This window comes from Oncorhynchus mykiss, chromosome 3, assembly GCF_057628025.1.
Source record: "Oncorhynchus mykiss isolate SJ-2025 chromosome 3, ASM5762802v1, whole genome shotgun sequence".
Taxonomy (NCBI): domain Eukaryota; kingdom Metazoa; phylum Chordata; class Actinopteri; order Salmoniformes; family Salmonidae; genus Oncorhynchus; species Oncorhynchus mykiss.
Genome location: NC_143024.1, coordinates 84,378,338 through 84,393,785, shown reverse-complemented (window position 1 = coordinate 84,393,785; position 15,448 = coordinate 84,378,338). Strand labels below are relative to the sequence as shown.

The 15,448-nt window shown below is 46.8% G+C and overlaps 1 protein-coding gene across 16 annotated transcripts in view; it reads right to left on the bottom strand.

Annotated features, from left to right (window-relative positions):
- LOC110504677 (translesion synthesis protein REV1) overlaps window positions 1-15,448 on the bottom strand; it is a 37,599-nt gene that overhangs the window by 7,672 nt on the left and 14,479 nt on the right. For 5 of the 16 annotated variants that reach the window (XM_090230736.1, XM_090230733.1, XM_090230735.1 and 2 more), the window contains 12 exons: window positions 15,212-15,380; window positions 14,136-15,095; window positions 9,064-9,953; window positions 6,029-6,127; window positions 5,686-5,938; window positions 5,468-5,596; window positions 5,136-5,290; window positions 4,014-4,133; window positions 3,600-3,820; window positions 3,220-3,359; window positions 560-789; window positions 242-447 (listed from right to left, as the gene is read on the bottom strand). In XM_090230736.1, coding sequence (XP_090086862.1) covers window positions 242-447; window positions 560-789; window positions 3,220-3,359; window positions 3,600-3,820; window positions 4,014-4,133; window positions 5,136-5,290; window positions 5,468-5,596; window positions 5,686-5,938; window positions 6,029-6,127; window positions 9,064-9,953; window positions 14,136-15,095; window positions 15,212-15,351 — 3,543 coding nt within the window. In that variant the 5' untranslated portion in view covers window positions 15,352-15,380. Of the gene's footprint in view, window positions 1-241; window positions 448-559; window positions 790-3,219; window positions 3,360-3,567; window positions 3,821-4,013; window positions 4,134-5,135; window positions 5,291-5,467; window positions 5,597-5,685; window positions 5,939-6,028; window positions 6,128-9,063; window positions 9,954-14,135; window positions 15,096-15,211; window positions 15,381-15,448 lie in introns of those variants that run through there. The other 11 variants (XM_090230739.1, XM_090230741.1, XM_090230740.1 and 8 more) reach the window with 7 other exon arrangements.

The following is a 15,448-nucleotide window of genomic DNA, read 5'->3' as shown; positions in this document are numbered from 1 at the left end:
TACCTCCAAGCCATAAGACTGCTGAACTATTCATCAAATGGCCACCTGGACTATTTACATAGACCCCCCCCCCCCCTTTGTTTTTACACTGCTGCTACACTGTAAGGTCTATCTATACCTGTTGTATTCGGAGCATGTGACAAATAAAATTTGATTGGAGATGAAATTATGCTTCAAAAACATAGCCAACCAAATGTTTTTTCAATGAGAGCAATGCACTGTTGATCTAGGGGTGAAGTACCTGTGAGGGAAGGGAGACCTCGATGCTGAGGTTAAGGCGGTTATCAACATGGTTAGGTGTACGTGGCGGCTCTCCTTTACTTGTCCCTGTGATTGGCTCAGCAGGCGATGTAGGGCGGGGAGTGGAGAAGGGGGACAGGACTCTGGCAGAGGAACTATTTTCCTGACTGGTGCATGTGTCAGTAATGGCGGTATTAGGTAGCGAATCTGAAGGGAGAGAGACAGCAGAGGTCGTTCTATGGCTCGATGACTGGCTCCTTCAGGTAACCACTAACAAGAGCTCTCACACACACACACACACACACACACACACACCTACCTGTATAGTTATGTTGGACGGGGGGGCGCTGGGCCAGCAGCTTGTCTCTGACGTAGCATGTTTTAGGGCCCGAGGGGTCCTTGGGGACGGAGTGGGCCCCCTCGAGGAGCTGCACCTGGAGGCCCACCCCCCTCAGGTCCTGCACCTTCAGCCTCATTGTGTGGAACAGCTTGATGACCTCACTGGCTATCAAATGACCACAGTCTGTAAGCTGGGCCAGGGTCACTGACCTGAGAGAGGAGAGAGGGGGAGAGAGGAAAGGAGGGTAGAGGAGAGAGGGAGAGGAGAAAAGAGGAGGAGAGAGGGAGAGAGAAGAGGAAGACACACTCAATTATGTCCCCTCAGTGTGTTCCAGGAACTGTCTGAAATCTGTCTTGCCTGCTATTTACTAAAACTATGTTTACTAATTGTGTACTAATTGTACTACAAACTATTTAGAACATACTATTTTTATTTAAAAAACAAACAAATGCAGTAAGCAACAAATAACATCCTAGGCTGATCCATCCTGAGAACTAGCAACAAATAACATCCTAGGCTGATCCATCCTGAGATAGAGCAACAAATAGCATCCTAGGCTGATCCATCCTGAGAACTAGCAACAAATAACATCCTAGGCTGATCCATCCTGAGAACTAGCAACAAATAACATCCTAGGCTGATCCATCCTGAGAACTAGCAACAAATAACATCCTAGGCTGATCCATTCTGAGAACGAGCAACAAATAACATCCTAGGCTGATCCATCCTGAGAACTAGCAACAAATAACATCCTAGGCTGATCCATCCTGAGAACTAGCAACAAATAACATCCTAGGCTGATCCATCCTGAGAACTAGCAACAAATAACATCCTAGGCTGATCCATCCTGAGAACTAGCAACAAATAACATCCTAGGCTGATCCATCCTGAGATAGAGCAACAAATAACATCCTAGGCTGATCCATCCTGAGAACTAGCAACAAATAACATCCTAGGCTGATCCATCCTGAGATAGAGCAACAAATAACATCCTAGGCTGATCCATCCTGAGAACGAGCAACAAATAACATCCTAGGCTGATCCATCCTGAGAACTAGCAACAAATAACATCCTAGGCTGATCCATCCTGAGAACGAGCAACAAATAACATCCTAGGCTGATCCATCCTGAGATAGAGCAACAAATAGCATCCTAGGCTGATCCATCCTGAGAACTAGCAACAAATAACATCCTAGGCTGATCCATCCTGAGAACTAGCAACAAATAACATCCTAGGCTGATCCATCCTGAGAACGAGCAACAAATAACATCCTAGGCTGATCCATTCTGAGAACGAGCAACAAATAACATCCTAGGCTGATCCATCCTGACACACAGACACACTCAATTATGTCCCCTCAGTGTGTTCCAGGAACTGTCTGAAATCTGTCTTGCCTGCTATTTACTAAAACTATGTTTACTAATTGTGTACTAATTGTACTACAAACTATTTAGAACATACTATTTTTATTTAAAAAACAAACAAATGCAGTAAGCAACAAATAACATCCTAGGCTGATCCATCCTGAGAACTAGCAACAAATAACATCCTAGGCTGATCCATCCTGAGATAGAGCAACAAATAGCATCCTAGGCTGATCCATCCTGAGAACTAGCAACAAATAACATCCTAGGCTGATCCATCCTGAGAACTAGCAACAAATAACATCCTAGGCTGATCCATCCTGAGAACTAGCAACAAATAACATCCTAGGCTGATCCATTCTGAGAACGAGCAACAAATAACATCCTAGGCTGATCCATCCTGAGAACTAGCAACAAATAACATCCTAGGCTGATCCATCCTGAGAACTAGCAACAAATAACATCCTAGGCTGATCCATCCTGAGAACTAGCAACAAATAACATCCTAGGCTGATCCATCCTGAGAACTAGCAACAAATAACATCCTAGGCTGATCCATCCTGAGATAGAGCAACAAATAACATCCTAGGCTGATCCATCCTGAGAACTAGCAACAAATAACATCCTAGGCTGATCCATCCTGAGATAGAGCAACAAATAACATCCTAGGCTGATCCATCCTGAGAACGAGCAACAAATAACATCCTAGGCTGATCCATCCTGAGAACTAGCAACAAATAACATCCTAGGCTGATCCATCCTGAGAACGAGCAACAAATAACATCCTAGGCTGATCCATCCTGAGAACGAGCAACAAATAACATCCTAGGCTGATCCATCCTGAGAACTAGCAACAAATAACATCCTAGGCTGATCCATCCTGAGAACTAGCAACAAATAACATCCTAGGCTGATCCATCCTGAGAACGAGCAACAAATAACATCCTAGGCTGATCCATCCTGAGAACGAGCAACAAATAACATCCTATGCTGATCCATCCTGAGAATGCCTCGTAATGTTCAACTGCGTTGATTTGACGCCATTCGTGTATTTATGCGTGTCCTCCATTCTGATTATCAGCTGTTGTCAAACACACGCGAGGGTGAAAAGACGATGCTCTTCCTCAAAGGTGTGCAGCTGAAATGAGTATGACATCCTGGCATTTAAAGCACACTTCATTTACATACTATAAAATGTTGTATTTTCGCATACCAAAGAGCCTACTATTCATGGGTATTCAGACATGGCCACCGTGTCCATTGGTCTCGCTCACCTAGCCAAACTGTCACAGGTGCCATGACCACTGTAGACCATGACCTTTAGGGTCAGCCTGCGACCCCTAAGCCCCGCCCCCTGCAGACGCTTCTGCACCTCAACGGACAGGTGGGTCAGGAACGACTCCGCCTCGTCCACCTGGTGAGATAGAGAGAATTTAGAGAAAGAGAGAATGGAGAAAGTGATAGAAAAGCCTGTCACTTTAAACAAGCAAAGAAGAATGTCTGTTCTTCAGGAAATATCCCATTCGGAACAATCTGAATATTCTGCCTCCTTGAATAAGCCCCAGTTCTGATCAGTATAAACCAGTTATGACCTGCGTGGACCATATCAAACAAGCTCTTACCAGTGTAAACCAGATGAAACAGGTAAACGGACCTGTGTGAAGCGGATGTTGTAGTTCATCTCAGCAGAGACGGACTTCCTCTCTTTCTCGCTACGGACGGGCCGGTCGTCCAGACCTCGGCAGAACCTGAAGAGGGTCTGACCGGTGCGAGGGCCAAACTCCTTCTGCAGCCGCTGCAGAGACACCTGCTGCAGGTCCCCACATGACCTCACACCCAGAGATGCCAGTTTCCCACCCATAGAACGGCCCACACCTGAGGGAGAAGAGGGGAGAGAAATACAGGGATGGGTGGAAAAGGAGAGATGGAGGGTGTAGAGAAGGACAGTTTATATTTTGGAGATGCACAAGAAAGATGATCATCAGTTGCAGAGTAACTGTGTGTATGGTGTATGTGTGGTGTGTGTGTGGTTGGTGTGTGGCCAGCAGGTGGTGCTGTAGTGCCTCACCTGGTAGGCTGGTCACCGTCTGGTCCCTGATGAAGTCATCCACTTCCTCTGACCTCAGGAGGTACTGTCCGTTCGGCTTAGCCTTTCGGGTAGCCATTCTCGCCAACAGGATGTTGGACCCTGGACAGGTCAGTGGTCACAGAGGTTAGACAGGGTGTAATACAGTGGGAGGGAAACTATGCTGCCCCTCCGTTTCCAAATGCTTCCTCCCTTGTTGTGCCAACAGACTCACTGGCATAATGCACTTCATCTTTCTTTGGTTTCCTATACGGAGTCAACCCAGACAGTCTTTCCTGAGATACTGTGCGTTACATGTCCATTGCGCTGCACACAAGTTAAACGTAGTCTTGAATGCTGCATGCCAAGATAAACCAGAGATAAGGGACTGTTGTTATTGCAACCCCACAACTCAAACGCCGGTTCACCAGTATGAACGAAATCGCAAACCGCTTTTTTTGGTCAAGCCCTGAAGAACTGTTGTCCGCTAAAGATGTTTGCATTTGCCAATTTATTGGTTGTCCAGTATCCAGACGACCTGTCCCCAGATTCCAATACGACCTCTTTCCGTAACGTGTTGAGGCCGGCAATTAAGAATGAGAGGCTGAATGAAATATGTTACAGAACTGCTATATTTTGAAGCACCCCTCCCTCCTGTCCAGTTTCCCTGATACGTCTATGGCAATCAAGCTGGTTTTACCATCCCTGAAACTTTCGCTTCTGAGAAGAAATGATTTTCTCAACAAAGAAATCCTAACTAACTAAAGAAGCATTAGGCTCTCGGTCTGATGCCTTTTGAACAGCCAAGTCAGCCCCACTTTATTCACCCAAATCTCTTTACACTTTCAATCAATTCAACATTATCTTTTTCAAGGCCTGAGGCACATTTCAGTCACATTCCCGAAGACCAAGAAACAAACACTTTGCTTTCTAGTCCATATGGAAATGAAAAAGGTTCATTAATAACTTTTTGTAGGGTTACTGCCAAAATTATTTATATAAAAAAAAAATAGACATTGATGACAGGCATATGGGCCCCAAAAGCATTGCAGGGGTCTACAGGGGTGTCCAGTATGCCAGCATACACAATGTGACTCAGGGGTGGCAGAGGAAGGCACTACTCACCCATGCCCACTGAGGCGGAGCACCCAGTTCTCTCCCTGACATCTGCTCGGATGGCACTGGCAAGTTCATCTGGTGTAAAACTCAACTCAGCCAGCAGGGCAGAGCTATCCACCAACGCCTCGTCACAACTCAGGGCCTCGATATCGTGAGAATAACTAAAGAGAGAGACAGAGAGAGAGAGAGAGAGAGAGAGGAAGAGAGAAGATAAAGAGAAAAGGTAAATCAATTTGTTCTCTAATAGATGAGATTGTACTACAATCCTACCAAGTAACTAATAGTCATAGATGACAGGTATAGAGAGAGAGAGTGAGTATCTATTCATCCATCCGTACCTGGCGAGGGTCTCATACATGGCCAGGGCTACCTTCTTGTAGGCCTGGAAGTCATAAGGGACAGACTGCAGGGAGGGACACAGTTGTTTGGCCTGGCCAAAAAACATACCATTCCTCACCCCTGCCTGCCTGACAGACAGACAGAGAGAGAGACCACATATTACTATAGGGAAGAGTGTACGTGTGTGTGTGCGTGTGTGTACGTATGTGTGTTGTACCTGGCCTCATAGCTACAGGAGGCGATCTCAGCCATAGAGAGGGCAGCAGTATCCTGGTCAACACTGTTGCCATGGGAGATGTGACTCTCCGTCTCTGATGATGTAATTTCCTCCAGGTCCCCATCCTTCCTCTCTGACACAGCTGGATAGGAGTATTTTTTATGGTAGCACTGCAGCTCCAGCTGGCGGTCAACACCAGGCCTCTGGGTCACTCTGCCTGAACCATGGTTACTGGTCACCGCTACAGACTTCCCTGGGGGAGGAGAGGGGGGGGTGCGGTTAGTGGGCGCTTGGGACTAGAATAGAAAATATGATAGAGATACTTGAGTGTGTGCGTGTATACCTTTGAGGTCTGGTCTGTGTCTGATCCCCACGGAGACAAAGAAACAGTCCATGTCCACATGCAGGATACAGGACTGAGGGCCAGGAGCAGTGGACAAACCTGGTCAACAGACAGGCAGACCAGGAGACAGACAGACCACGAGACAGACCGACAGACAGACCAGGAGACAGGCCAGGAGACAGACCAGGATACAGACAGACCAGGAGACAGACCAGGATACAGACAGACCAGGAGACAGACCGACAGACAGACCAGGAGACAGACCGACAGACAGACCAGGAGACAGGCAGACCAGGAGACAGACAGACCAGGAGACAGACCGACAGACAGACCAGGAGACAGACCGACAGACAGACCAGGAGACAGACCGACAGACAGACCAGGAGACAGACCGACAGACAGACCAGGAGACAGGCAGACCAGGAGACAGACCAGGAGACAGACAGACCAGGAGACAGGCAGACCAGGAGACAGACCAGGAGACAGACAGACCAGGAGACAGGCAGACCAGGAGACAGACCAGGATACAGACAGACCAGGAGACAGGCAGACAGACAGACCAGGAGACAGACAGACCGACCAGGAGACAGACAGACAGACAGACCAGGAGACAGACCAGGAGACAGACAGACCGACCAGGAGACAGACAGACAGACCGACCAGGAGACAGACCGACAGACAGACCAGGAGACAGGCAGACCAGGAGACAGACCAGGAGACAGACAGACCAGGAGACAGACAGACCAGGAGACAGACAGACCAGGAGACAAACCGACCAGGAGACAGACCGACAGACAGACCAGGAGACAGACAGACCGACCAGGAGACAGACAGACCAGGAGACAGACCGACAGACAGACCAGGAGACAGACCGACAGACAGACCAGGAGACAGACCGACAGACAGACCAGGAGACAGACAGACCGACCAGGAGACAGACAGACCGACCGACCAGGAGACAGACAGACCGACAGACAGACAGACCAGGAGACAGAAAGTGTTAATACCCCTTGACTTACTCCACATTTTGTTGTTACAACTTGAATTCAAAATTGATTATATTGTTTTTTTCCCCCCTCACCCTACACACAATAACCCATAATGACCAAGTGAAAACATGTTTTTAGAATTTTGGGAAAATGAAATACAGAAATATCTAATTTACATAAGTATTCACACTAGAGGACGATCGATTCATCGGAATGGCCGATTAATTAGGGCCGATTTCAAGCTCTCTTAACAATCGGAAATCGGTATTTTTGGACACCGATTTGGCCCCCCCCCCCATTTTTTTTTTAGACCTTTATTTAACTAGTCAAGTCAGTTAAGAACACATTCTTATTTTCAATGACGGCCTAGGAACGGTGGGTTAACTGCCTTGTTCAGGGCAGAACAACATATTTTTACCTTGTCAGCTCCGGGATTCAATCTTTCAACCTTACAGTTAACTAGTCCAACGCTCTAACCACCTGCCTCTTATTGTACTCCACGCGGAGACTGCCTGTTACGCGAATGCAGTAAGAACCAAGGTAAGTTGCTAGCTAGCATTAAACTTATCTTATAAAAAACAAATCAATCATAATCACTAGTTAACTACACATGGCTGATGATATTACTAGTTTATCTAGCGTGTCCTGCGTTGCATATAATCGATGCGGTGCGTATCATTGCTCCAATGTGTACCTAACCATAAACATCAATGCCTTTCTTAAAATCAATACACAGAGGTATATATAGTATAAACCTGCATATTTAGCTAAAAGAAATCCAGGTTAGCAGGCAATATTAACCAGGTGAAATTGTGTCACTTCTCTTGTGTTCATTGCACGCAGAGTCAGTGTATATGCAACAGTTTGGGCCGCCTAATTTGCCAGAACTTTACGTAATTATGACATAACATCGAAGGTTGTGCAATGTAACAGCAATAGTTAGACTGATGGATGCCACCCGTTAGATAAAATACGCAAAGGTTCCGTATTTCACTGAAAGAATAAACATCCTGTTTTCGAGATGATAGTTTCCTGAGCAAGGAACTTAAACGTTAGCTTTCTTACATGGCACATATTGCACTTTTACTTTCTTCTCCAACACTTTGTTTTTGCATTATTTAAACAAAAATGAACATGTTTCATTATTTCCTTGAGGCTAAATTGATTTAATTGATGTATTATATTAAGTTAAAATAAGTGTTCATTCAGTATTGTTGTAATTGTCATTATTACAAATACATTTATTTTTTATTTTTAAATTGGCCGATTAATCGGTATCGGCTTTTTTTGGTCCTCCAATAATCGGTATCGGTATTGAAAAATCATAATCGGTCGACCTCTAATACAGACCCAAGATGACTCAAAGCTGACACAGACATACCCAAGATGACTCAAAGCTGATACAGACATACCCAAGATGACTCAAAGCTGATACAGACATACCCAAGATGACTCAAAGCTGATACAGACATACCCAAGATGACTCAAAGCTGATACAGACATACCCAAGATGACTCAAAGCTGATAGACCTACCCAAGATGACTCAAAGCTGTAATCGCTGCCAAAGGTGCTTCTACAAAGTATTGAATCATGGGTGTGAATACTTATTTAAATTTGATATTTCAGTATTTCATTTTCAATACATTTGCAACATTTTCTAAAAACATGTTTTCACTGTCATTATGGGGTATTGTCTGTGAGAATTTTATTGTATTTCATCCATTTTGAATTCAGGCTGTAACAACAAAATCTTTCTGAAGGCACTGTACACAGCTATTCATGGTCTGCAAAATGCATCACACTCAAACAAACCCTGATGACATTATTAACAACATGCAGAAATTTCCCTATGACATTTAAGAGAGGAGAGCGAGAGGAGTGTGTGTGTGTGTGTGAGTGAGATAGTGAGTGAGATAAGAGAGGAGTGTGACCGAGAGAGAGACAGACAGACGGACATGACTGGACTGAGTTATCAGAATTCACATACCATCGGACAGAGACCATCCAATCCATCCCTTTCAAACACCCACCCTACAGTTCCTTACCCTCTCTCCTCTGGCGTCTGAGCCTGTCTCTCCCGGGGAAGGTGGCACCCCCTGTGGCCCTCATCCTGCTCTGCAACATGTTGACATACTCAGAGAACTCACTTCTCCACGTGGAGATATGGTGTAGACGAGAGTGGGAGTAAAACTCTGAGATGATCCCCCCGGTCTTCACCTTTGCTGATTGTTGGTCGTGGTGCGGAGGAGCGTAGTTTGAGGGAATGGGGTTGGCTGATAGGCTATTGGTTTCCAGGGGGGTGGGGTTAGAAGGAAAGGTTTCGGCTGATAGGCTGTTGGTTTCTATGGGGGTGGGGTTAGAAGGAAAAGTGTTGGCTGATAGGCTGTTGGTTTCCAGGGGGGTGGGGTTAGAAGGAAAAACATTGTGGTGGCTGCAATTCAGACAGACAGGGGAAGGGGAGGGGTTTGGGTTAGCAATGGGGAGTGGTTTCTCAGGAGGGAAATCTGATTGAGACGGGAGATCCAGGGGGCGGGATGCCGAGGCAGCCATCGCCTCCTGATAGGTGGGCAGAGGGGGCTTGGGTCTCTGTTCATTGGCCGGTTGTGCGTGGTGTCTGTGGTGAGAGACAGGGGGAGGTCTGGGGGTGTCATGTTGGATAGGAGGTTTGGATAAGGGGCTGTCAGGCTGTGAGGGTATGGATTGGAGAGTATGGGGTAACCCCCTGTCTGGAGTGGGTGTGTGTCGTGTGGGGTTTGTGGAGAGGTCCAGAGGATTTATGGCACCATTCACAAGATGGGTGTGACCGTTGGTCAGAGTGGGGTCCTTCACCCCTCTGGGAGTTTTGACAGGACAGGGGTCCTCACCACCCAAATCTTGGACCCCATTCATTTTGACGCTCCGAGTCTTTTCATAAGAGGTCAGTAATGATTCATTCCTATCGGACAGAGAGAGAAGTGAGAATCAAGAATCACAACATGGATTGGCTTTAGTATGTTATTATGCCAGGACAATACACAAACATGCAGTGCCCCCCACTTAATATTCATTCAATACTTTGTGCAACCTCCCTTTGCCAAGATAACAGCTCTGAGTCTTCTCCTATAATGCATAATGAGGTTGTAGAACTCATCTCTAGATCCTTCAGATTCCGAGGTCCACGCTTGTGGACTCTCCTCTTCAGCTCATCCTACAGGTTTTCGATGGGGTTCAGGGTCCTGGGATGGCCATGGAAAAACCTTGATTCGGTGGTCAGTGAACCATTTTTGTTTTGATTTTGAGGTGTGCTTTGGATTATTGTCCTGCTGGAAGATCCAACCACAGCCCAGTTTAATCTTCCCAGCAGAGGCAGTCAGGTTTAGATTTAATATCTGTTGGTACTTGATAGAGTCCATGATACCATGTATCCTAACAAGTTGTCCAGGGCCCTTGTCCAGAGCCCCACAACATAAAAGATCCACGGGTTCGTGCCACGGGGGAGATCTTAATTCTCTGAACCTTCAAGCTGCATGCTGGACCCTATTCCAACTAAACTGCTGAAAGAGCTGCTTCCTGTGCTTGGCCCTCCTATGTTGAACATAATAAACGGCTCTCTATCTACCGGATGTGTACCAAACTCACTAAAAGTGGCAGTAATAAAGCCTCTCTTGAAAAAGCCAAACCTTGACCCAGAAAATATTTAAAAAACTATATCGAATCTTCCATTCCTCTCAAAAATTGTAGAAAAAGCTGTTGCACAGCAACTCACTGCCTTCCTGAAGACAAACAATGTATATGAAATGCTTCAGTCTGGTTTTAGAACCCATCATAGCACTGAGACTGCACTTGTGAAGGTGGTAAATGACCTTTTAATGGCGTCAGACCGAGGCTCTGCATCTGTCCTCGTGTTCCTAGACCTTAGTGTTGCTTTTGACACCATCGATCACAACATTCTTTTGGAGCGATTGGAAACCCAAATTGGTCTACACGGACAAGTTCTGGCCTGGTTTAGATCTTATCTGTCGGAAAGATATCAGTTTGTCTCTGTGAATGGTTTGTACATTGTACATTTCGGTGTTCCTCAAGGTTCCGTTTTAGGACCACTATTGTTTTCACTATATATTTTACCTCTTGGGGATGTAATTCAAAAACATAATGTTAACTTTCACTGCTATGCGGATGACACACAGCTGTTCATTTCAATGAAACATGGTGAAGCCCCAAAATTTCCCTCGCTAGAAGCCTGTGTTTCAGACATAAGGAAGTGGATGGCTGCAAACGTTCTACTTTTATATTCGGACAAAACAGAGATGCTTGTTCTAGGTCCCAGGAAACAAAGAGATCTTCTGTTGAATCTGACAATTAATCTTGATGGTTGTACAGTCGTCTCAAATAAAACTGGGAAGGACCTCGGCGTTACTCTGGACCCTGATCTTTCTTTTGACTGTTTCAAGGACAGCTTTCTTCCATCTACGTAACATTGCAAAAATCAGAAACTTTCTGTCCAAAAATGATGCAGAAATATTAATCCATGCTTTTGTTACTTCTAGGTTAGACTACTGCAATGCTCTACTTTCCGGCTACCCGGATAAAGCACTAAATAAACTTCAGTTAGTGCTAAGTACGGCTGCTAGAATCCTGACTAGAACCAAAAAATTTGATCATATTACTCCAGTGCTAGCCTCCCTACACTGGCTTCCTGTTAAGGCAAGGGCTGATTTCAAGGTTTTACTGCTAACCTGCAAAGCATTACATGGGCTCGCTCCTACCTATCTTTCCGATTTGGTCCTGCCGTACATACCTACACGTACGCTACGGTCACAAGACGCAGGCCTCCTAATTGTCCCTAGAATTTGTTAAGAAAACAGCTGGAGGCAGGGCTTTCTCCTATAGAGCTCCATTTTTATGGAACGGTCTGCCTACCCATGTGAGAGACGCAGACTCAGTCTCAACCTTTAAGTCTTCACTTTGATCGAGTGTAGTCTGGCCCAGGAGTGTGAAGGTGAACGGAAAGGATCTGGAGCAACGAACCGCCCATGCTGTCTCTGCCTGGCCGGTTCCCCTCTCTCCACTGGGATTCTCTGCCTCTAACCCTTTTACAGGGGCTGAGTCACTGGCTTACTGGTGCTCTTTCTGGCCTTCCCTAGGAAGGGTGCGTCACTTGAGTGGGTTGAGTCACTGACGTGATCTTCCTGTCCGGGTTGGGTTCATGCCGTGGCGGAGATCTTTGTGGGCTATACCTGGCCTTGTCTCAGGATGGTAAGTTGGTGGTTGAAGATATCCCTCTAGTGGTGTGGGGGCTGTGCTTTGGCAAAGTGGGTGGGGTTATATCCTTCCTGTTTGGCCCTGTCCGGGGGTATCATCAGATGGGGCCACAGTGTCTCCTGACCCCTCCTGTTTCAGCCTCCAGTATTTATGCTGCAGTAGTTTATTTGTCGGGGGCTAGGGTCAGTTTGTTATATCTGGAGTACTTCTCCTGTCTTATCCGGTGTCCTGTGTGAATTTAAGTATGCTCTCTCTAATTCTCTCTTTCTCTCTCTCAGAGGACCTGAGCCCTATGACTCCTTGCTGTCCCCAGTCCACCTGGCCGTGCTGCTGCTTTAGTTTCAACTGTTCTGCCTGCGGCTATGGAACCCTGATCTGTTCACCGGACGTGCTATCTGTCCCAGACCTGCTGTTGTCAACTCTCTAGAGACAACAGGTGTGGTAGAGATACTCTTAAAGATTGGTTATGAAAAGCCAACTGACATTTACTCCTGAGGTGCTGACTTGCTGCACCCTCTACAACTACTGTGATTATTATTATTATTATTTGACCATGCTGGTCATTTATGAACATTTGAACATATTGGCCATGTTCTGTTATAATCTCCACCCGGCACAGCCAGAAGAGGACTGGCCACCCCTCAGAGCCTGGTTCCTCTCTAGGTTTCTTCCTAGGTTCCAGACTTTCTAGGTTGTTTTTCCTAGCCACCGTGCTTCTACATCTGCATTGCTTGCTGTTTGGGGTTTTAGGCTGGGTTTCTGTATAGCACTTTGTGACATCAGCTGATGTAAAAAGGGCTTTATAAATACATTTCCTTGATTGATTGATCCACCACCATACTTCACAGTGTGGATGAGGTACTGCATGGCTATCTTTCAGTCTACGCCAAACCCACCTCTGGTGTTTGTTTCCAAAAAGCTCTATTTTGGTCTCATTTGACCATAGAACCCGGTCCCATTGAAGCTCTATTTTGGTCTCATTTGACCATAGAACCCGGTCCCATTGAAAGTTCCAGTAAAGTTTGGCGAACTGTAGGCGCTTGTGTTTGTTGTTTGATGACAGCAAAGGCTTTTTTATGGCAACCATCCCAAATAACTCGTGGTTATATAGGTGGCGTCTGATTGTAGTTTGAGATTTTCTGACCGCAAGACACAACAAGCAAGCAAGACACGCAAGACACACAGCAAGACACGCAAGACACAACTAACTTCTGCAATTCTCCAGCTGTGATTTTTTGGCCACTCTAACCATCTAACCTCCTCACTGTGCGTGGGGTCAATATAGACACACGTCCTCTTCCATGCTGATTGTTAACATCTCTAGTTACTTTAAACTTCTTAGTTATTGCCCTGATAGTGGAAATGGGCATTTTCAACCATTTATCTATTTTCTTATAGCCATTTCCTGATTCGTGCAGCTCAACAACCTTTTGTCGCACATCATTACTGTTTTCTCAGATCTTTCCCATAGTGATGGATGACTATGGGAACTGGGCCTGTGTGTCACCTCATATTTATACCCCAGTGAAACAGGAAGTCATGGCTTACTACTTAAGTGTTCCTACTCCGGTGAACTTAAAAACTTAAAATATGAATGGGAATAGAATTCAGTTATATTTTACTCATAAGAATTTCTAGAGGTGCCAATAATTGTGGCACACATGTTTCGTAGAAAAATATTTAATTCACATTTATTTTTTTCAATAATTTTACTTAAATGAAAGGTTCGATTTTTGTGAATATTTTGAATTAAAGACCAAGAAGATAAACAGCAAATAAAAAAATTCAGCAGCCCGTAATGCTCATATTTACCAAGGGTGCCAATATTAGTGGAGGGCATTGTACAAATATCAAAATACTCCTAAAACACACTCACAGTCTGAAGTCCAGCTCCCGGTAGCTGTGCTGGAGGTGACTGGAGATGCAGAGGATGGAAGGAGGTTGTGCCTGTCCAGGTTTAGAGTGCTCGTGGCTGGGGTTTGCAGGGACGGGACCAGGGGTCTGTGGGTGGGTGTAGGCTGAAGGAGGAGGCTGGATGCAGCCTAACTTGGGTTGCCCGTGGCTGGGTGGGTGGTGGGTGATGTGCCCTGGGTCAGAGTAAAAGTGGTTTGAGGAAAAGGGGCCGAGGAGGCTGAGTCGTAGAGTGAGGTGCCTGGGCTGGGGGCTGAGGTGGCTGGGCTGGGGGCCGAGGTGGCTGGGCTGGGGGCCGAGGTGGCTGGGCTGGGGGCCGAGGTGGCTGGGGAGAGAGTGGCTGGGCTGGGGGCTGAGGTGGCTGGGCTGGGGGCCGAGGTGGCTGGGGAGAGAGTGGCTGGGCTGGGGGCCGAGGTGGCTGGGGAGAGGGTGGCTGGGCTGGGGGCCGAGGTGGCTGGGGAGAGAGTGGCTGGGCTGGGGGCCGAGGTGAGAGTGGCTGGGCTGTGGGCAGAGGTGGCTGGGGAGAGAGTGGTTGGGCTGGGGGCCGAGGTGGCTGGGGAGAGAGTGGCTGGGCTGGGGGCCGAGGAGAGAGTGGCTGGGCTGGGGGTTGAGGTGGCTGGGGAGAGAGTGACTGGGCTGGGGGCTGCAGTGGCTAGCAAAGTGGTTATAGTGGTTGGGTTGGGGGTGTAGATTGTCTGTGTGTAGATGACTGTGGCTGGATGTAGGGGTGTGGTGCCTGGATAGGGGCTGCCCAAGGCTAGGGGCTGGGTTGTGGTTATTGAGGCTGTGGCTGGGTAGGTGCCGCCCATGGAGGGGTCCTGCAGGCTCTTGGCCCTGGTGAACAGACACACTGGGGAAGCTCAGGCCTTTCTGCTTGGCATAGAGCTGGTACTGCAGGTAGGACAGGAGATGGCCAGCCTTGATACTGTTGGAGGGAAAGAGGTATGTTCAAACACTAAGTATAATGTAGATTACATTACACTTAGACACCACACACACACACACACACACACACACACACACACACACACACACACACACCTGTCAGTGATCCACTCTGGCCGGACCACCTTCTGGTCCCTCAGCTCCTGTATCTTACTGTTGGGCAGGTTGTTAGCGATGATGTGGGTGGTGTGAGAGTGGGAGTAGTACACGTGGAACTGACCCCCATGCAGCAACATCAGCCTGCGCAGCTCGTCCACACTGGGCTCTGGGCATAGAATTAAAATGAATAGAACAAATTCTGAAATGCGGATTCTACTCATTGTAATCCTATGG